At 46.1% G+C, this 20,076-nt stretch overlaps 1 protein-coding gene across 1 annotated transcript in view; it reads right to left on the reverse strand.

Annotated features, from left to right (window-relative positions):
• Nucleotides 1-20,076, reverse strand: part of gmds (GDP-mannose 4,6-dehydratase) — a 140,307-nt gene that overhangs the window by 87,955 nt on the left and 32,276 nt on the right. Inside the window, exons 5-6 of the mRNA XM_035177347.2 lie at nucleotides 10,417-10,609; nucleotides 9,254-9,358 (exon numbers count right to left, since the gene is read on the reverse strand). Coding sequence (XP_035033238.1) covers nucleotides 9,254-9,358; nucleotides 10,417-10,609 — 298 coding nt within the window. The remainder of the gene's footprint in view (nucleotides 1-9,253; nucleotides 9,359-10,416; nucleotides 10,610-20,076) is intronic.

Genomic DNA, 20,076 nt, shown 5'->3' on the forward strand with positions numbered 1-20,076 from the left:
ATAGCTGAGGTTCAGCGTGGTCCAACACACACAAACACAGATTTTGTAAAACACAGAAACAAGGGGCAGATAAACAAATTGAGACCTTGTTGTTGAAAATTGAGCTTAGAGATCCCTACTATACTTCTATATAACACTCCATCACCCCACACACACACGTACACAGAACGCCTTCCAAACCTCTGCTGCTGCTCCAAGCCCTCTTTAGCCAAAGCAAAAACTCAAGTGAAAAGCCACCCTGAGTAATATCAATTCCTTAACCACCTCACATTACAGCCTCCAGATCTTTTTAGATTCCTTCTCTCTCATTTTACTCCTTTTAATTCAATGATTCGGTGTCGAGCCTGGGCCAGAAGCCAAAGCAAATCTCAGAGCATCAGTCTGTCAACACACACAAAAAAAATCCAACAGGGAAGTTCCACAGAGAAAATGACAACTGAACGGGGACCACCCTGACTCTGCTGGTGCGGAGTCCAGTCCAGAATCACCACCGTGCACCGACAGCAGGTTCATCTGCCAGATCTCACAGCGGTGCTCCTCGCTCCGAGCAGACACATGTGGCGATATTATCTGAGGGAAAACAAATTAGCTCCTAACGACTATTTCTATGGCACTAGAGGCGGTTGGGGGTGTTTTGGCGGGACATTGATTGCTGGTGTCGTGTTCTCTGTTCCCTGCTGCAGGAGGAAAGATGCCGTGAGCCTGGGAATAAATGCTCCAACCCAAACACAGCATTATACTTATGGAAATCAACACTAAATATTAGGGTGTCAGGACTAATAAGGGCCACCTTCTTGGTTGAAATGGCTGATTAGTGCTTGAGGGATTTTACTCTGGTTAGGCTCTTCTGTCTTTTGTTGAAATGCCAAAATGGCAGTTATGTGAAAATGTGTTTTCAAAGGAAAGCTTGAAGCTTGCATCAAAGTACGAACTATTTTTAGCTGACACAACATCCCCACTTTACATAAATCTCCCACAGCCTCGCCTGAACCTCTTCAAGACCTCTTCAGAGCTCCTACATGCTGCCTTTTGAACTCATCAGGCTTCGAGATGAATGTGGCCTTTTAGCTCCGCGCCCATCCCCGGCCATAATAGCGCGGCTCTGTCTCGACACTGTATCACTGTTGCCCTGACATGGAGCAGAGCCTCCATTCAGACACAGGAAAATCCCATGAACCCAATCACGCGAATGCACCAAATTTGTAGTAATTATTTCATAGAGAAGCGACAGCCCTGGGCAGCCTGAGTAAAAACAGACCCAGAGAAGGGTAGACACGCTTATTGAGAAAATACAGCGTGTTGTGTGTTGCTAGCGGGGCACATGGCCCCCGTGTCAACACTGCTTTGTCGCTATGTTGTGCTGGAGTTAAATAAAGTTTAAAGGAGGCTCTGTGCGGTCTTCAGACCTTCTAAAGTCCCTCACGGGTTTCTTTGAATCCATATTATTGACACGTTTAATAGGAAATAGCTTCTGTCTGCAGAGCGTGGATAAATTGTGGACGGAAACCCCCGCTGATGTCAGACCTGTCCTGACTTTGCATGATCATCTCATCTGGCCCCGGGGCCGTTCTCTAACCTGGCAGGTCATCTGTTCTGGCAGGTACCATCACTCCTGCTCACTGTAGTCAAATGTTAACCCGCCATTATTCATCTGCCACTGATGCATGTGTGATTGTCAGCTTTGCTCTTATCTCATCGCAGGTTACAGAGCTACACACGCCTGAGCATACAAACACTCCGATGACATATCTAAGGACAGAATCATTAAGCAATTAATCACTGGAAAGAGACTCAATCAGCAACACGTTTAAAGGGGAACTCCACCAATTTCACACATGAGGATCATGTCAGAGATCGTATGTGAAGACGGATGACACGTCTCCACTTGCTCGTCAAATAGCCCGGATACGCTCGCTGCCCTCTTGCTCTGATGATGTCGTTTGGACCCAGAGTTTGCACAGCTGTGGGTAAACAGATGGATGGGTTCTTCTTTGGAAATCAGGGAGACAAGTTTTGCATCTTTCCTTCTCTTCTGCTTCTGTTTTACATAACTGTAAACTAAATATGTTTGGAAAAAAAACTGTTAATATGACGAATCACCGTCTCTGGAAAGTTGTATTAACACTATTTGTTATTTTTCAAGATTGAACAATTAATCAAAAATAATTGACAGAAGTTCCGTTGGCTGTAGCCGCCCTTATATTGTACATTCGGACCTGGTGGGGTGAGGCAATGCAACAAGACCTCAGATCGGTAACTACGGTAATTGGAAGGCAGGGGTCTGATCCGATCCAACATCCAAGGGAAACTCAAGTTTGCAGGTTAAACACAGGTTGTCTAAACTCTGCAGAGCCGAGTTGGCTCTTAAAAAGGTGGCAGAGGGATACAGCATAGCACAGTACCCCCCGATCAGTAATAAAGTCCATTATTTCCCCCCCAAGCACACCTGTAGTCTCCTTGTAAAGCTCACACCTCTGTTTGGAGTGGCTCTGCTCCCTGCCTCCTCTAATTGGTGCGGTGTGGACCAGGACATGGGCCTAATGGACCGGCCTGCCTGGCTGCGGACAAAGCCTACACTGTTACTGGCCAGGGTGTTAATGTGTTTCCTTTACTGGCAGCGGCACCGCAGGACAACCAGAAGGAGGGGGTGGAGGCAGGGGCGCGGAGCCAGGGGGGCTAACAGAAGGTTTCGAACCCAAACGGGCCAGAGGTGGACGTTTAACCTTGCCCACACGGCGGAAAGTCTAATAAAACCACGGGCCGTGAAAACTGAGCAGGCAGCAAAAGCCTTGCCAGAAACTGACACTCGCTCTCTTTCTCTCTTTCTCTCTCTCTCTCTCCCTCTTTCTTATTCTCACTTAACCAACTCTTTTCTGTTTTTTTTCCATCATTCCTTTTCATTTTTCTGGCCGGAGAAGCAACAGGAAAAACGTAACACCGGCTTCGTTGGCACAGCTGGACTGAACTATGGGGAGAGAAAGAAGGAGGAGCAGGCCGAGGGGAAATGTGCAGAGATGTCTCCCATCAAGACCCAGACCCATGTGGGCCCAGACAAGATGGGGACGGGAGCTGCTGGCTGGGGGCTCGGGTCTGGGGGGAGTCAGGGAGGGGACGGTGGGTTTGAGGGGATTTTGGCTCGACCGGCCCTGGTTACTAAATGGATCCTGTTGTTAGAGCCACGTGGCCAAAGAACGGTGACTTATGAAGTCTGTCTTCAAACTGTGTGACGGCCCAGCCCCTACACATTCAGACCTCAAGATGTCTGGCTCACACTCATATTACTGTCTGTGTGTATATATGGGCATTTACTGATTGAGACTCGACCGCAGTGTGATTTATTCTAGTCACTCTTCTGTAACATTTATTTTGAAGACAAAATGTGTGGTCATGGCTTCTGCCGAACGGTGCGTCAGCTCTGGAAAAACTTTAAAACTGAGTAAGTTCAAGTCTTGAATGATGTCAAGCGTTTATCAAAATGATCTTTAGTGTAACGTTTGCAAATGTAGAACATCCACTTCCTTCCCAGGCCAGGTCTCCTCTTCCAGCTTTAGACTTGCCGTATGTTTTTCATCACAACCTAAATCTGATCCAAGGTGACTTGCAGGATGTTGCTAAATTTTATTTTTTCCTCATAAAAAGTTTGGAATGACTTGGTCACCCAGACAGACTGCTCCAGAAATAAGACATCGGACTGGTTACTTCTCTTTAAAAACTAAAGCTGGACATAAAGATTGATTCCACGTATTTTCTAAATATTTGACAGATTCTGTGGTGAGCTGTAACTGTCCACATTTTCTAGGTGGTAAAGAAAAACTAGCTTTGGAGCAAGTTTTGGATTGCCGTAGGGTTGTCATAGAAACACTGAGGTTACCCCAACACAGAGTTTACACACCTGTTTGGGAATTCAACCAGAACTGCAAATCCCATAATCCCACTCTGTCTTTGAGCAATGGCCCAAGGGAGTAAAAATGCTTTGTGGCAGAGCTGAAGTGAAAAATGCAACTCTTTAATTTCCACCTCCACTCCCACACGTTAAAGGATTTCACTCTGTGGACCTGTTTACGTCAACATCAACGTGCACTCATCTCGTACCCATCTTCTTTATCTGAGCTGAGTTATGAGCAAAATACCTGATTTGCAGGAGCACCGAGTGAGGAATTCTGCAGGAGGAATCTTCCCTGGGTCAGGGGTTGGCCAAGCTCCACCCAGGCCAAAGACCTGTCAGTATCTGCCATCACCGCTATTGCACAATTCACATTCTGATTGATCTCTGGAGAACTTGATGGGCGGGGGCGGGGCGGGGGGAGAGAATATCTGCGTAATATCCAAGATAGGTCATGCGCTCAGCCGCTCTGCCAACACAGCGTCTATTCACACCTGACAGGCTGCCGTGCTCACTCTGGACTGACTCAACTGACGGAGAGGGCGAAGACAGAGAGAAATGTGATGCGAGGGGGCGCTGGAATGGAGCTGGGGGGTTGCAGAGACAAAGGCAGAGAAAGTCACCTTGTGGTAATTGGGTGTGATGCAACAAGATGGATACATGGCACGGGGTTCGAAAAAAGGTGTGGGGAAAGAAAGGGAGGGTGTGGAGAAAGAGAGGGGGAGTAGATGATACGTGTTTTTCTTGAGCCGGAACACTGACGGCACCCACCTCCACATTGCAGAACCGAGAGGGAACGAGACAAAGTGTTTCGATCGAGCACCAAAACCAAAGACGTAATTGTGTCTGGCAGCGTCCTGGAGCTCGATTTAATCAAAATACCACAGAGCAACATTTGGGGGTTTGCTTGTCCTCGTGCACGGATCCACCGACAGAGCCTGGCAAAGGCTGAGAGGCGACACGGTGCCCTCAACTCGAGGTACAATTATCGCAGCGCAAAGCGAGCACTCAGTCAACAAGACTCTTCGTCGCCATGGCGATCCGGGACAACAAACACAGATTCGAGGGCGGCGGTGGGGATGAGTGAAGGTAGAAACCTCAATGAGCACGTGACATGCCTGACGCCAACCCAAGCAGAGACAGTGAGAAGCACCTTTGTGGCAACACAAGGAGGTGGAAGGCAAGGGGGTGGACTCTGTCATCAGCTCTGCTCGGAGGCGTCAGACTCCATTTCGACTCAGCCATTACTGGAAAAAAAAAGCTAAAAGAAAAAGGGCTGGCTCCGTGCTGAGCTCCATCTTACCAGATACGGACCAAATCTCCCTGACGCCCCCTGACCGAGTCGTTCCCATCTGAAGATCTCCTTTGAAAATAACCCCTCCAATAAACGGACAACGTATCCTCTTACAGGTCTATCATGCGATCTGACCTTTTGGGCTCAACCACAACGAAAGCAGAAAGTTTAAGCCGAGGCGTGTAGAGGCAGAGTGTCTGCATGTGTGTGTGTGCAACTCTGACGGTGCTATTCTAACTTCCCCAATGCTAACGGGTCTTCTCTCCTAACATAACAGTATATTATTCTATACGGCCAAGCGTGAACCACAGAGCTCTCAGGGTGGAGAGATGGATGGGACTTCCCCAAATAAACCAGAGGATTAGCCTACAACTGGAGCTGGTCAGTAGTAGCAACAGTGGATACACACACACACACACACACACACACACACACACACACACACACACACACACACACACACACACACACACACACACACACACACACACACACACACACACACACACAACATATTACCGTGCTGATTTACAGCCCAGCCTTACATCAACACACTGATAATAACTAGAAATTAAACTGGGGTTTTGTCTTTTATTGACAAAAATCCAATTTATGGGGACTTTGAGGTGCCGTGTGTTTGTTGAATATGGCGACCAAATAAACATAGGAACCAGTTATTTGCACAGATTTCCCCACTGATCGCTCTCGCCAAGAGACTCTGGAGCACTGTCTCATGTATCACAGCAATATGGAGTCTATTTAGCACCCCTGCTAACGCTAATCCCCCTCTTCGGAGTCAGTGTGAGGGCTGTTTGTTATGGCTAACGACTAAGCTAACTGGAAAAGGAGCTAGCTGCGGTGTGAACCGGCCGGCAGATGCAGGCCACTGTTTGCTTTGCTTCACGCTGGATTTCCACCGGGTTATTTTTCCTTCATGACTGTCCAATTCCGACCTTTCGCTGCCGAACAATGGGGATCGGCTGTTTATTGGTGCAACAGTCAGGTGTTTGTGGGAACGGTAAGAGAAACCAGAAGCACATTCCTGCAGGGATTAGGTCATCCTGGGCACTGTAAGAGACAGAGCTCCTTGTTCGCAGGGACAGCAAGTCAGCAGCTACGTATGGTTGTACGTGATGTGACACACCACGCCACGTACGACCATGTGACACACCACGCCACACTGCCGCCGGGAAGACGATTGGTCCCTGGTAGGATACTGTAGTCGATGCCACGAGCGAGTCAGAGGAAGCTTGTTATTAAAAAAGGGAAAAACATCCTCATGAAAGCAAACATGTATTTGTTTGTCAAACACAGAAGCACACATCCACTGGCACTCCGGAAGAATGACTTCACAGCCTTTTCTGGCGTGAAGGAGGGTGATGTCAGTGCAAAGTGGAACTGACATCACACTTCCTCGCTCATTAGAAAGAAATAATCCAGAGGTAGGAGCGGGGGGGGCAGGGACGGCAGCACACAGGTGATGAATACGTGCGTCAGGAGACAGGGTTCAGAGAAGTTCAGGGTGTGGCCGAGAACAGAGCGGGGATGAATCCATCTGCGTCCTTCAATCTCGGATGAGTTTCACCTGCTTCTTCGGTGATGTCATAGTTTTGGTGGGTAATCTGATGAAATCACTCTGGAATTAATTATTGTGACAGCAAGTAGCACACATAAAGTTGATCCCACTACTTGACTTGCTGAGTTGTGATGGGGAAGCTCGCAGTCATTGGGAGTTGTGGGTCAGATTTGGCTCAGATCTGGGGCTTCTGTCCGAGTTCCAAATTTGTGTTGAAGTGTGAACTAGGCTATCGTGAACAGTTTTAATCTTCATCATTATGAATCATGAGGTAACATTACTCTATTTCCCTCCCGTTACACCTTGTAGCACATACTGTTACTTCAAATTGATTTAGCTCATATATTTATATATAAAGAATATTTGGTAAGTTTTCCCACGCTTCAATTTGCAGATTTATGTGATGGTAAAACATATTCAGGTGCTAGAATTAGTATTTAGCAACCAACAGATCTATTTATCATTCGATGTGATGAAATGTTCACAAAAGCCAAGTTGAGTCAGTATTCTCTCTGCACAGTGACACGTACGAGTAGATATGTATTTCGGACCGTGTGATTTACAGTACGACCTTACACTGCTACAATAAAAAAATAAAAAAAAGTGCCATGGGAGAGTTGTGCAGCACAAAGAACCTCCTCCCTTGGGGGACGGAGTGCACGGCCAAACGCCCCCTCAGTGTGGCAGCGATAGGGTCACGACAGGCCTCAGAGGCCCGGGTAAACACTGGCCGATCCAGCCAACACAAGCGCCACACTGGGTTGTGCAAGGCAGCCGTGGGACATCTGGCCACATCACAGCACAGCGTTCCTGCTTTATGAGCAACAACAGCCGTAACTCTGAGAATAGAAGTGGCAGGACTAAACCCGATGGCCTGCTGGAGAAATGCTGACTGCGGAGGAAAGCGGAGGAAGACATGAAATGAAGCACGAGGGAGGAAGAAAGGGAAAGAGTGCGTGCGTGCATGCAAGTGTGGCAAGAAGGAAAAGATGGAGGGCGAGTCTGAGCGGAAGATGACAAAGAGCTGAGCGAGGACCAGAAGGAGGAGGACGTGTTATCAGGAGAGCTGAGAGCTTTGACCTTATAAGGTCTTTGTGTGAACATGAGGGAAAAGGACATGAGCATCACTGACTTCAGAGTCACGGTGTCAATCAGCCCCTTCAGATTTTATCTGATTTATGGACCAAGTACAAAGTCTACAAAATATATAAATTCAACTGTCCAAACAAGATCAGTTCAGAGAGGCAGCGAATCAGGAACCAGAGAGAGTTTAATATGTCTCCCTGACCGAAAAACCAATGAACCAATCATTATAATTGTTGTAGATTAATTTTCTGTTGATTGATAAATAGTCACTCCTCCTGTCATCCACCTCGTTCTTTCTACCCGTGCATCGTTCGCAGCTCGACTGTTTCTACTAATTCTCGTCTGTGACCACGTCGTCTTCGCTGAACTGGCTGTAAACCACACCAGTTCCCACACCTATCTATCTGTGCTAACCCATTAGGGTTTACTGGCTGACCCCTGACCTCGGGCTGGGGTCGTGGCCAGGGCCTTCATCAGGGGATAAATCATAAACACCTGAGTGGCTGACCTGGGTGCAGCGTCAGGGCTGCAGTCATGTGGTATTCATTTTGGATCGCGGTGGCGTGTAAATCGGGTTAAACCAGCGCCTGTGACCCTCGGGGCTCAGAGCACATATTAAAAATGCGACCACAGCCCACTCACTATGTGTCTTTATATGTGTGAGTGTGTGTGTGTGTGTGTGTGTGTGTGTCGAGTGGTTATGAGAATCCTGGCTCCACCGGTGAATGAATGACTTTATATAGAGCATGTAATTGAATACTTGTACACAATCCAACAATGGTTTACCTTCTGCTCTATTGTGGGTTTGGCCTGTTGACTCATGACACAATGCTAATTGGTGACGAATGCAGTCTTAACTTAGAGCCTATGTTTGGGTTGAGCAGGACTTTGCTTTGCCTGCATTTAAAGTTTGTGTATGGAAATTGCTCCAGTGAGTTGTGTCATAAGATATGAAAGTTAATTTATTAAAACCTGACAGAGCATTCATTTTGCCTGGTTCTTTTATAGTTAAATTTATGTTCATTTTATACTTTTGTGAAGCACATTATGACAATGCTCTGTGGAAGCTGCTATATATATATATAAAATGTACTTAATTATATTCTACATAACTAGTCACTGTATGTCAGGACCACCTCTACTCACCTGGTGATGCTTTCAGACTTGTATATAATAAATATATATATAAATACTTGTATTCTAAGGTTTATTTCTAAAACAATAAGCCTAATGTTCTAAATAAAGTATTGTGACTCTTTCCCAACTCTACCTCATCATAATAAGCAAAAAGATCGGAAAGGAATATCTAATTCCAACATATAAACGTATCAGTGGCAACATTAAAACCCGTTTTTAGTTTTAAAGTTTGCTGCTGTGGTGGAATAGCAGAATGCACGTCGTGCTGGACGCTCACCTCTCCTCGGGCTCTCGTGGTTGAAGAGGATCCCGTTGACGGCGAACATGTTGTAGGCCTCGCGGAAGTTCACCACGATCCAGTAGGCGTAAAGCTTCGCAGCACCTGTGATGAGAGATGGAGGAGGAGAGGGACAGAGGAAGACAGACACTTATTTAAAACCGGTTTTATTTGCACATACGTAACAACGGCAACAGTGGACTTTAACATTGCTCACACATTTGTATTCATCTTATTGAGGTAACGTTCTGAGCAGAAGCAGAACTGCTGGTCGTCTCTACTCGAAGCTGCGGACGCACAGAGATCATCGGAGGGTAAAAGAGTCTGTGTCGAAACTGTACTACAGCGTCACGGTTGAGCACAGCGGTACCGCTGATCATATTTCACCATCGGGAACGAAAACCTCAGACTCCTGCTGATTGACCGAAAGCAGGCTCGTACAAAAAGTTCAGCTCTCTCACTATCTTCATCCTCCTCCCTCCTCCTCCTGCGATGAGGGGGAATACCAGAGCCAGCGAAAGGAGGCGCCCATTGATTAGGCCGCGGGTCAGGACGTGCGCTGGAGGTGAAGGGAGGCCGCCGTGGCCACCCCCGACTCCCCCTTCCCGAGTCTAATTAATAAAGAAGCAGCCCTCCTCGTGATGGTATGTGCCTCCCATGCAGCCTCAGATTGAGTGCTGACAGATGGGGAAAGTGTCAGTGAGGAGAGCATTTAGACAACAGAGAACATGAAACCCGATCGCTCCCACACGTGTACAACCTACGTGCGTGTGTGTTTGTATATGTGTGTGTGTGTGTGTGTGTGTGTGTGTTGAAAGTGAGTGCTGAGTGCAGTGGATATAAAGGTGTCTTTGTTAAAATGAGAGCCACTCCAGTCCTCAGTCAGACGTTTGGCCTCGGGGTGTGTGGAGAGCTCAAGCGCTGCCTGAGCGCTGAAGCCCCCCCCCCTCTATTAACTCGCACAATCATACACACAAATGCGCACACACACACACACTGAATGTGAACACAAGTGCTGCTGAGGTATCAGACTATCCAGTTCAATGCCCCTACATGGCCGTAGACACTCGTCTGACAAAGTGTGCGAGGTATAAAAAATGTTAGGTAATCAGTGAGTGTGTTTCCACGTGGATCCACACATTACGTATATTTGTGTGTCTTACCGTAAGGTGAGCGGGGGTAGAAGGGAGTGGTTTCCTTTTGAGGGATCTCCTGGACTTTCCCGTACAGCTCGCTGGTGGAGGCCTGGTAGAATTTGACGCTGTTGGTCAGCCCGCAGGTCTTTATGGCGTCCAGGAGGCGAAGCGTGCCCACGCCGTCCACGTTGGCCGTGTACTCGGCCAAGTCAAAGGAGACCTAAGGAAAAGATGGAGAAAGTGTTCAGTTACCTTTACAGTAGCATCTCTGTTCGTACGAAAACTATAAAGGATTCATAATATTTAAGAGCTGAAAACGTCAGACTAAATATTTGGACTCGAGTCTTTGAGACTGTGGCAGCTCACTGTGACGTCACCGAAGGATTTGTGAAATCGGACCTCGCACTTTAGACATCACCACTTCTTAAAAAACAGAAATGACTGTGTTTAGGACGAGAGGCTGGCACATGCACTTGGTCTGCATAGGACTTAAGTCTCAAGTTTTCATCTGGTGAGATCAGAGAATAGCTTGAAGAAATTACCTGAAGTTCATCACTTTAAAAACAGACCTTGTCGTATCATGTCAGAAATTTGCATAACTGAGCTGCAAAAAACAGACTGACAGCAAATAACCTGACTTAGCTTTGCCCTCAAGGACGTAACTTTGACTTCAGTCTTGAACTCGACTTTTCCCAAAAGATTAAAAAGAAAAATAACTGCAATGGACAATGTTACGATTTGATTTTACGTGTTATTATATTTTAATGTCTAACTTAAATCCATTATATATTTTCTAATCATCTCTTCTGCATTTCAGGTGAGTTCTATATTCATTTCATTTTAATCAACATATTGTACTCCACTTTTGCACCTGTTTTGTATTCGACATACAAGTAGAAGAAAGTAGCACCTTTTGATGACAATTAAATAATTGCTTCCACATCTACGGTTTTAGATGAATCCACCCCCCCCCGAGCCACAGCTGCCATTTTCTATGAAATGTCAGAAATGACAGAAAAAGTCCTCCGCAGACAGAAAGTGGGAGGTGACAATGGTGCAAACGTTATTGAGGAATGTGTCATTTCTGAACTCCACCAGAGCCAATCAGAAAGCTCGTACCTCGAGCACTCCAACTCCCAGAATGCCTGTTTCCACCGCTGAGAGCCAAAAGGGGAGGGAGCTTAATGAACACTCAGGCGGGAGGGGGGGGGATTGCATTTATATTGGAAATGGTTGTGTGTGTGTGTGTGTGTGTGTGTGTGTGACACTGTGTACTTGGACTTCTTGTGCTTGTGCGAGTGCCAGGTCGGCCTCAGGCTCCAAATCAGGCGTAACGGTTAAATGGCGTGCTGGTTAGTGGTCACCACACCTGGAGCGAGCAGCCTGAGCCACGTGTGTGCAGAGGAAACGTTTTGGCCCTTTAGTGCTTCCACACCAGAGCTGTACACACGGCCAGATAAAGACCCCTTATTTAAAGCTGGGACCCAAGAACACTGGGCCTCTATTCCACTCATGGTGCATATACGTGCACACACACACACACACGTGCACACACACACACACTCACACAGAGCAGGTTTGATCAGGGTCAATTACACACACAGCTCAGTGTAATTACCTGTGACGCTCCACTCATGCTTTTACTTTGCATTCAGGCCTTTTCATTTACATTTACATCATTTATGAGAGTCTCAGGACACTTTATAAACGGATGCATGCTTTACGTTACACAGAGATGTTTTCTACAGCACTGGACATGAAAATACACAGCACCAGCAGCACACAGCTCAGAAACAGACTCCGATCCACGAGAGAGGCGAGAGTCGAACATCTCTCAGAACTTTAGGATCTTCACAAAGGTTTCAGTATTATCTGCTGTGTGATATTCACCAACATGTAACACTAAAGTTTACACTGGGATTCAATACAACATCAGAGCCCCCACATTACCAAGTTCTCTGCCCATTGAACGCATTTTTTATAGTTCTTTACTTTAAAATCCCTTCTTCAAACTTTTCTGTTTATGAAAATTTTTTTTAAATGTTTGACAGTGGCTCTTATATTCAGTAATAATTCCTATTTGTTTATTTAGTTATATTTGTATGATTATTATTATTTTCTCTGCTCGTGTTTTATTGGTTTAATCTCATCTTCAAGCACTTCAACACTTTTTTTGAACCTGTATTAGTAGTATACAAACCTGGATTTGATTTCCTTACGCTCTTCATAGTATAATTTATTCATTATTATTATTATTAATTAAATTTTTGAACACATCATTGTGTCTAAAAACACACACACACTAAATTCCCTCCTCAGCAGCGGACATATTTCAATCCCAGCTCTCTCAGGTTCAGCTCTTCCTCCTTCCCTGTGCTCAGCTCCTCCCCTCCTCTATACTTTCTTCCTCCCTCTTCTCCTCCTCCTGCTGTCACTGCTCAGACACCCCCCCTCTTTCTGAGTCTGTCCTTACCTCTTGTTTTTCCTCCACAGACAAGGTCTACAACACACACACGGACACACACACAGACTATGGGTATCAAAACCAGCTGAGAGGGGCAGGGTCCAGGACGCCTTGACAACTTAAATCAAACAAATTGCCTTAATGCCTCCATTCTCTGTCATTATGTAAGGCAAGGCCTGAGCGCTGACGGTTTAAAGGCCAGACGTTAGTGCTCACCGGGGTCTGTGAGTGTGTATATATATGGTGTGTGTGTGTGTGTGTGTGGGGGCTGCGGGGCCCCTCAGTCGACCTGGCAGATATTGTTCTGTTCTGGGAAGCGAGCCAGGCTCTGTCAGCATTGGGGGTCTGCCGCAAATATCCCCACCTGAAAAAAGCGATCCTCTTAAAAAAGGTTCTAAATGTACAGGATACACGTGCTGCGCTCGGTGGTTTCATTTCTTTCCTGCTCACACAAGGCCTGTGGAAATGCATGCTTGGAACTGGGGAATGTGACTCTGTACATGTGTGTGTGTTTGTGTGTGTGAGTGTCAGTGTGTGCTTTGGCAGATGTATAAATATCAGCCATGCCCTCTGTCTGCGTACCCACATGGCCTTCACTATGGAATAGGCATTATGCTGTATATACACGGCGGTAGAAGAATGTAGTAATTATTGTGCGCGTTGAAAAAAGTAAATCGCTCGAGAATAATGGACCAAAAATGGCCGAGATGATCTGAATCCACTGATTTTCAACACGTAGAAGGGTAAAGTTTCTTTAAAAACAAATAAAGCAGAATGGCACTCGGCGGAGCGCATTCCTCCGCCAAGGCCAACCAATCGTAAACCGGTGTGATCCAGACGGTACTTCCTGAGGAACTGTCCAACACGTCGATGTCGCTGCATCAGTGTTGAGGAAAGTGTTTCACCTCTAATCAGATCTCTAGTTTCCTGGCTCGTGCCTCAGGTCTCCACCTAGTTTGGTGAAAATCGCTCCAGTACTTTTTTACGCGAACAAGTATAAAAGAAGAACAGTGCATTTTTTTAAGTGCTTAACCTCACTTACATGTGATTTAAATATAAAAGTATATTACATCTTTACTCATCACATTACAGGCCAACTGAAATTAGAGCAGTCGTGTGTTGACAGGGCAAAAACAAACGAGCTGAATTCCTCCAGGGAGAGAGAGAGAGAGAGAGAGAGAGAGAGAGAGAGAGAGAGAGAGAGAGAGAGAGAGAAGTTAAGACCTGACCTGGCAACCCAAACAGGTCAATTACTCCACTTTCATCAGCTCGACTTACAGTGTCACTCATCTGCATTACAAAGACAATACTGTACACTAACCCCTCTTTCCCCTGCAGACATGAAGCTTAGCGCAGCGCTGATCCTCTCCCTGGTTTGATAAGTCATATTTTTTTGCATCATTAAAGTGAAATTATTGTCTGAAAGAAGTTTTAATAAGTGGGATGATCAACTTTTGTTTGCAGTGCTAATACGTGCGGTGTATTAATTATCTGTCTGTGAGACTACTTTTTACCATTTTGTTGTTTATTGATTTACTTGGAACTACTTTTTGCCTCATTCTGGCTAAATATGACGATAAAAGCCCAGTTTACGTGGCAAATGATGAAGCTGCTCGGGCAAGATTTAGGAAAAATCCTCTTTGTGTTTGAAATGAACTGTTCAGGAGAACCTCGTCAATTAACTATTATGACGTCACGACCACAAAAAATAGTTGAAGAAATGCACTGAACAAAATCTAAATCTAAATCTTTGCGTCGTGGGATTTGTCATTCGACGATGTGACATTACTTTTCCATGTTTTCACCAGCGACCTGTTGTAGCCTGAGCTACTGTTGCTGTGTGCCGGCCCACGCTAACATCCCAGTCTGCAAACACCACTGTTCCTCCATCATCGGGTGGAGCTGTGTTGTGATGAACCTCGAGGGGAATCTCTCACCTCCAGTTCTGTCTTGTTGGATTTGTGTCACTCAAGTTCACACATACGCAGACACACACACACACCCACCCACCAACACACACCAACGCACACCTTTTAGAAAAACAAAAGTGCCATTTCTTTCCTCGCTGTGTGCCCATTGGTCTTTCTCCGAAGCGCAGACACAGTAGAATACAGAGAGAAGTGGGAGAGTGAGAGATGTGAACAGTGGCTCTATGACATTGCGTCATCCAGCTGGAACCTGTGCTGGCTCTTTGATCCGAGTGTTTTCTCGCTGGAAACCGAGTGTTTCTAAAAGTTTTATCACAACATCAGTCGCCGGCCTTCACAACACTGCAGGTACGACAATGAGACAGGTGACACTTCCCCAGAGCTGCGGCCGCCGCTTCCAGACATCACAGGCATGTACACACACACAAACACACACACACACACACACACGCCCTTTTCATTCCGCAAATTCCCTCATAACCAAACTTTTTGTGGCAGGTGAAGGCTGACGACTAAATATAGAGCCAGTGACGAGCGGAAACAATACGAGCATCTGAAGAGCTTTAATTACAGAGCGCACCTGAAGGAAATCCACGTAGTGAGTTTGTAAATAGAGCGTCTGCTCGGCAGGAGCTCCAAGAATAGCATGGTTTACATTTTTCACAGGGTTTATGTAAGTCGTTTTACTGCGTAACAGCCAATGGCTGTGACAAAAGCAGACGCACACTATGTTACAAAGGAAGAAACAAGCGTCGCCCACAGGACGTGATGCGTGACGTTGACCTTTTCATTACAAAAGCTGAAATTAAACTTCCCACGGCTGCAAAACCTGCAGAACACACACTCATTGTGGTAACGGTTGAGAAAAGATAAGTTTCTGTGATGGGGCACAAACTCAGTCCTGCATGAAAGATGCATGCATGTGCTTCACCCCCATACTTTGTGTGTCCATAAAGGATATAGGGCATATTGCTTCAAACAATGACAGTGCATTTCAACTGCATATGAAGAACTGAACATTACACAAATGTGACTGATAATAAACCAAAGAAAGTCTCAACTCTTTAAACGGATGAAAACTTCAGACTGAAACAACAGCGATGGCCACACGAGTGGATGAGTGATTCCTGACATAACAAAATACGCTCAACAACCGGACAATAACAACTGAAGTTCTGGTACGAGAACAACAAGCTGCTTGATTTGCTTTTCGTATGCAGATCAATTGGTGATGAAAACGCCATCAGAGAAAAGTAGGGAGATTTGGGAGACAATTCATTTGCAGTTCCCTTGCAGGAGCTTTTCTCCAGGAACAAGGTAGCTTTGCAGGAACTCTGTCCTTCTCCACAGAAATGGTCTAAATTAAGCTTTTCTCCCCCAAAAAGTCCCTTCTCAGGAGGGTAGGACTTAATAAAAGTGGAGGAACTGACTGGTTGGGTAATGCTGCATTTTATTCCACCTGTAGACAATCTCCACGGAATGTCGTAAAATCTTTTCTTTGTATTAAGTCTACGATTTCGTCTGTTTTGAATCCTCTTTGTCGTCTCCTCTCCGATCTACAGCTGGAATCTCCTGTTAACTGTTGTTGTAGCGTTGCTCAATTTATAAAGCATCGTCATGCCAGGTGGACCGGAGTGGAACAGCTCGTTGTAGCCATTAGCTGTTTAAACGTCAGCAGGATAATTTGTGTAATCTCCCCTGGTCTTTGGACCGTGGTTAAAATGCAGGTGAGCAATGGTCTGCAGGGACATTTTAGTTCCTATAGACTTAAAGCTGCAGGTGCTTTTGGTAGAAATGCAGCTTTAGATATAATTGTAGAAAAAGCTCCTGTAGTTTTAAATGAGCAACAACAGATCAGCAAACAGCTCTTTATAGAAAAATCTACAATTTGTTAAAATGTGACAACATGAGCTCATCCTGTTGCGTTGACAGATTCAGGAACATCTGAGTTTAACTTAATTGTGGAATTAAAATTAACACTGAAAATAGCTTCATGTTTCTTGGTAACCGCCTGTCAAACAGAACATGGAAAGATTGTCTCCTCCAACCTCTTCTCTTTATTGTGGCTTTTCTCTGTTTAACTTGCAGAATGTGAGGCTGAACTCCGAAATGTTGATTTACTTTGAAGAGATCTTAAAAAGACGGGATTATAAAAACAAACACAGCAGCAATTTCGAGGTCAAAAACAAGTTTTCAAATCCGGGCTCTGATCCTGGTCGTGACATGCATCCACCCACGAATACCACCTCAGAAAAAATGGTGTTCACTCATCATCATGATCGTATCAGCTCAGTGGTTATGTGTCTAATTGCTGGCACCGCTCGGTTAGTGCGGAGGCCGCTGCAGCTATGGCAATGAACAAATACAAGTCAAACAGATCAGGTGGAGACGTGGGTAGTACATGTGTGGAGAGATGCGCGTTGCAGGAGCGTATGTCAGGACAGGTAAGACTGACGGAGAGTTGCAGATCGGCTGTCAGACTCAGAAATCACGCAGTGGAGTCTGGAAAGTCCCCGTCTGCCTCCCGGCTCTGAGCCTCCCTCGCTCCTTCTCTCCTTCAGTCTGCCATGTTTTCTCCTGATGGCGTCCAAGAGAACAGGTGGTGGCCGATCTCTCCATCAGTGCTGCCACCGCTCCATCTCTCAGGGCAGCAGAATGCAGGAACTTTAAACATGTGCCTGAGCCAATGCAGACGATTTACGGGCCAATACTCCCATCATTCTAATGTGATCGTTTCCCCAGTAGCCTGCTGCACGACTGGATTCTGGAGACGTTCTCACACTCGTCCTCTAACTCGTCCTCTAACTATCTTTTATTCTTTATAATCAAAACTCAGGTCAAAAAATTTGATATCTAAAGAGATAACTTGCCAAATGCCAAAGTAAAATATATTTATTTGTCAATAATTGGAATTGTTGGTCAATGCAGTAACTGAGTCAAACAATTGATCAATCATCAACAATTTCATACGCAAAGGATGGAGTTTCTACTGTTAACAATAGTTAATTATTAGCAAGTAGTAGAAAATCTAAAAAGGCTAAAGGGGAAAGCCAGACAATAACTGACGAGTTTAAAAAGAAGTGTTTTTCGGAGAGCAGACAGCGGAGGTGTAGTCCTGCACCTCATTCCTTTAGCGTTGGATAAGAGCGCCTGGAATAGAGCCTGTCTGGAAAAGTCAATCAAGAAAAGAGGAATCGTTTCATTCCTCTCCCTTCTCTCGATCGCCTGGTCTAGCCTGAGGACATTCACTGTCAATCACAACCTCCTCCCTCACAAATATAAACACGCGTGTAAACATGGCAACGGGTCTGACAGCAGCGGGTTGCGGTCATGCCCCGTGGCTGTGGGGAGCGATCACCTAATGCGCACACACACGCACACGCACGCACTGACACACACGAGTGCACAGGTAGAATCAGCCAAACCCTTTTACCGGTGGATTTTTGTTGCAAGTGCAAAGTCGTGTTCACGATACAACCAGTGGCATAAGGAATTAAAGAGTGAATGGCTGGATGGATGGATGCTGTTGACTTCATGAGAATAAAATTGTGTTCTGTTCTTGCGTCCGACATCAGCTGAACGCGACAAAATCCAGGCTCCACGGTAAAAAACCCACAAACCAGCTCTGAGCATCCAGAGTTTGTTAATTTGCTAATCACTCCCTCTGCAAACAGCTTGATTGGTCTATAAAGTAACAGATGGCAACAGAAAAATGTATATTTCACACTTTATACGAAAAACTGAAGAGAGATTCAACCCTCATCCTGAAAACCTAAAGACAGGAAACAGAAAAACAGTGACAGGTGACGACCTACAGCATCATTAACAACAGATAGCATCTCTCTTTCTTCTTCCTCTGCACCTCTCCGGGTGTTTCTCCTCACACTCTTTATCAGCTGCCCAGGTCCAGATGACTTCAAAGTTCAACACGAGAGGTGAAGACGGACCTCCCACATCTGAGACCCCCTGCCAGGACCAAACCTGCCCCCCCCTTACACCTCTAACTTCCATCTTCTCCCCCCAGCTCCAGCTGCTGCTGCTGTCGGTCCATTTGGCTGTAATCAGCACCCAGCATCATGTGTGATTAGAGGAGGTGGGGGGGTGGTGGGAAGTAAGATTTGACAAATTGGCACATTCTTTCCACCCTGTCCCCCTCCCTCCCTCTCCCATCCCTCTCCATCCTCCCTTGCTCACCTCACACGCCCACAGACCCCACTTAAATCTGGCAGCACCCCTGTCGCCCCCCGCTCACACTCCTACCCCTCTCTGCACTTGATGAATGTTGTCCTTGTGAGCGGAGGAAGCCACCACCCCTCCACCCCCTCTCACACACACACACACACACACAGACACACACACAGATCCCTGCAATGCTGCTGCTTGCAAGATCCTTAAATAGAAATGAAGTTTGGGGACCACCGCCCCGGCAGGTGCAAACACTCTTCAGTTACACACATGCAGGACTCGCACGCACACACACACACACACTGCTGCGAGAACACACACTCGCCCGTAAATACACACACAGACCACAGTCGACCACAATAACGCAAACCCACACACACTCTGGCTACTCTGGTAGCTGTCACAGAGCCATGTGACCAAAACGGAGCTCAGATTCTGATCCAACATTATGCCTGATTTACACAACCCCCCCTCTCCCCCCTCTCCTCTGCACTCCCTCTCCACCTCAAACCCCAGCCTGTCTATCCCAGCTCACCCAGGACCCCCTGGACAGCGGCAGCAGCACCACAGCTGCTTGATGAGAAAGGAGCGTGAGCAGGATCCAGGTTACGGCCGGGCAGTTAGACGGTGGCTGTTTGGTTATAAATACCTCCCCGTCTGCCTTGGAGTCGCTGAGAGTGGCTCATTAAGGCTGTTGATGTGCTGCGTTGTCTTGGTCGTGAGTCTATCAGGGTCATTTCAATTACAGGGAATGTGAGCACGAAGCCATATTGAAACCAGAGGTTTACAGGCATCTACTGCTGCTTTCAGACACGCACTGAAGTCAGGACATTTTTCCAGAAATTTCCCAGATGCGCTGTACGAGAGAACACAAACGTCCCCAGTCACATGCGCCTGACAGTTTCCAGAGCTTTTCCTGCTAGAGCCCCTAATAAAAATGTCAGAGAATAAGAGCAGTAAACATTTCCGGAAAGTTCACGTTGTGCGAATGGGTTGATGACCTTTCCAAAACTCAACAAAACAAAAACAATACTACATTTCTAATCGTTTATCTTGACTCAACATCAATGTACTACCTTTATCTAGAGCTTTCAACGACATGACTTGGTC

Source organism: Hippoglossus stenolepis, chromosome 14 (genome assembly GCF_022539355.2).
Source record: "Hippoglossus stenolepis isolate QCI-W04-F060 chromosome 14, HSTE1.2, whole genome shotgun sequence".
NCBI lineage: Eukaryota > Metazoa > Chordata > Actinopteri > Pleuronectiformes > Pleuronectidae > Hippoglossus > Hippoglossus stenolepis.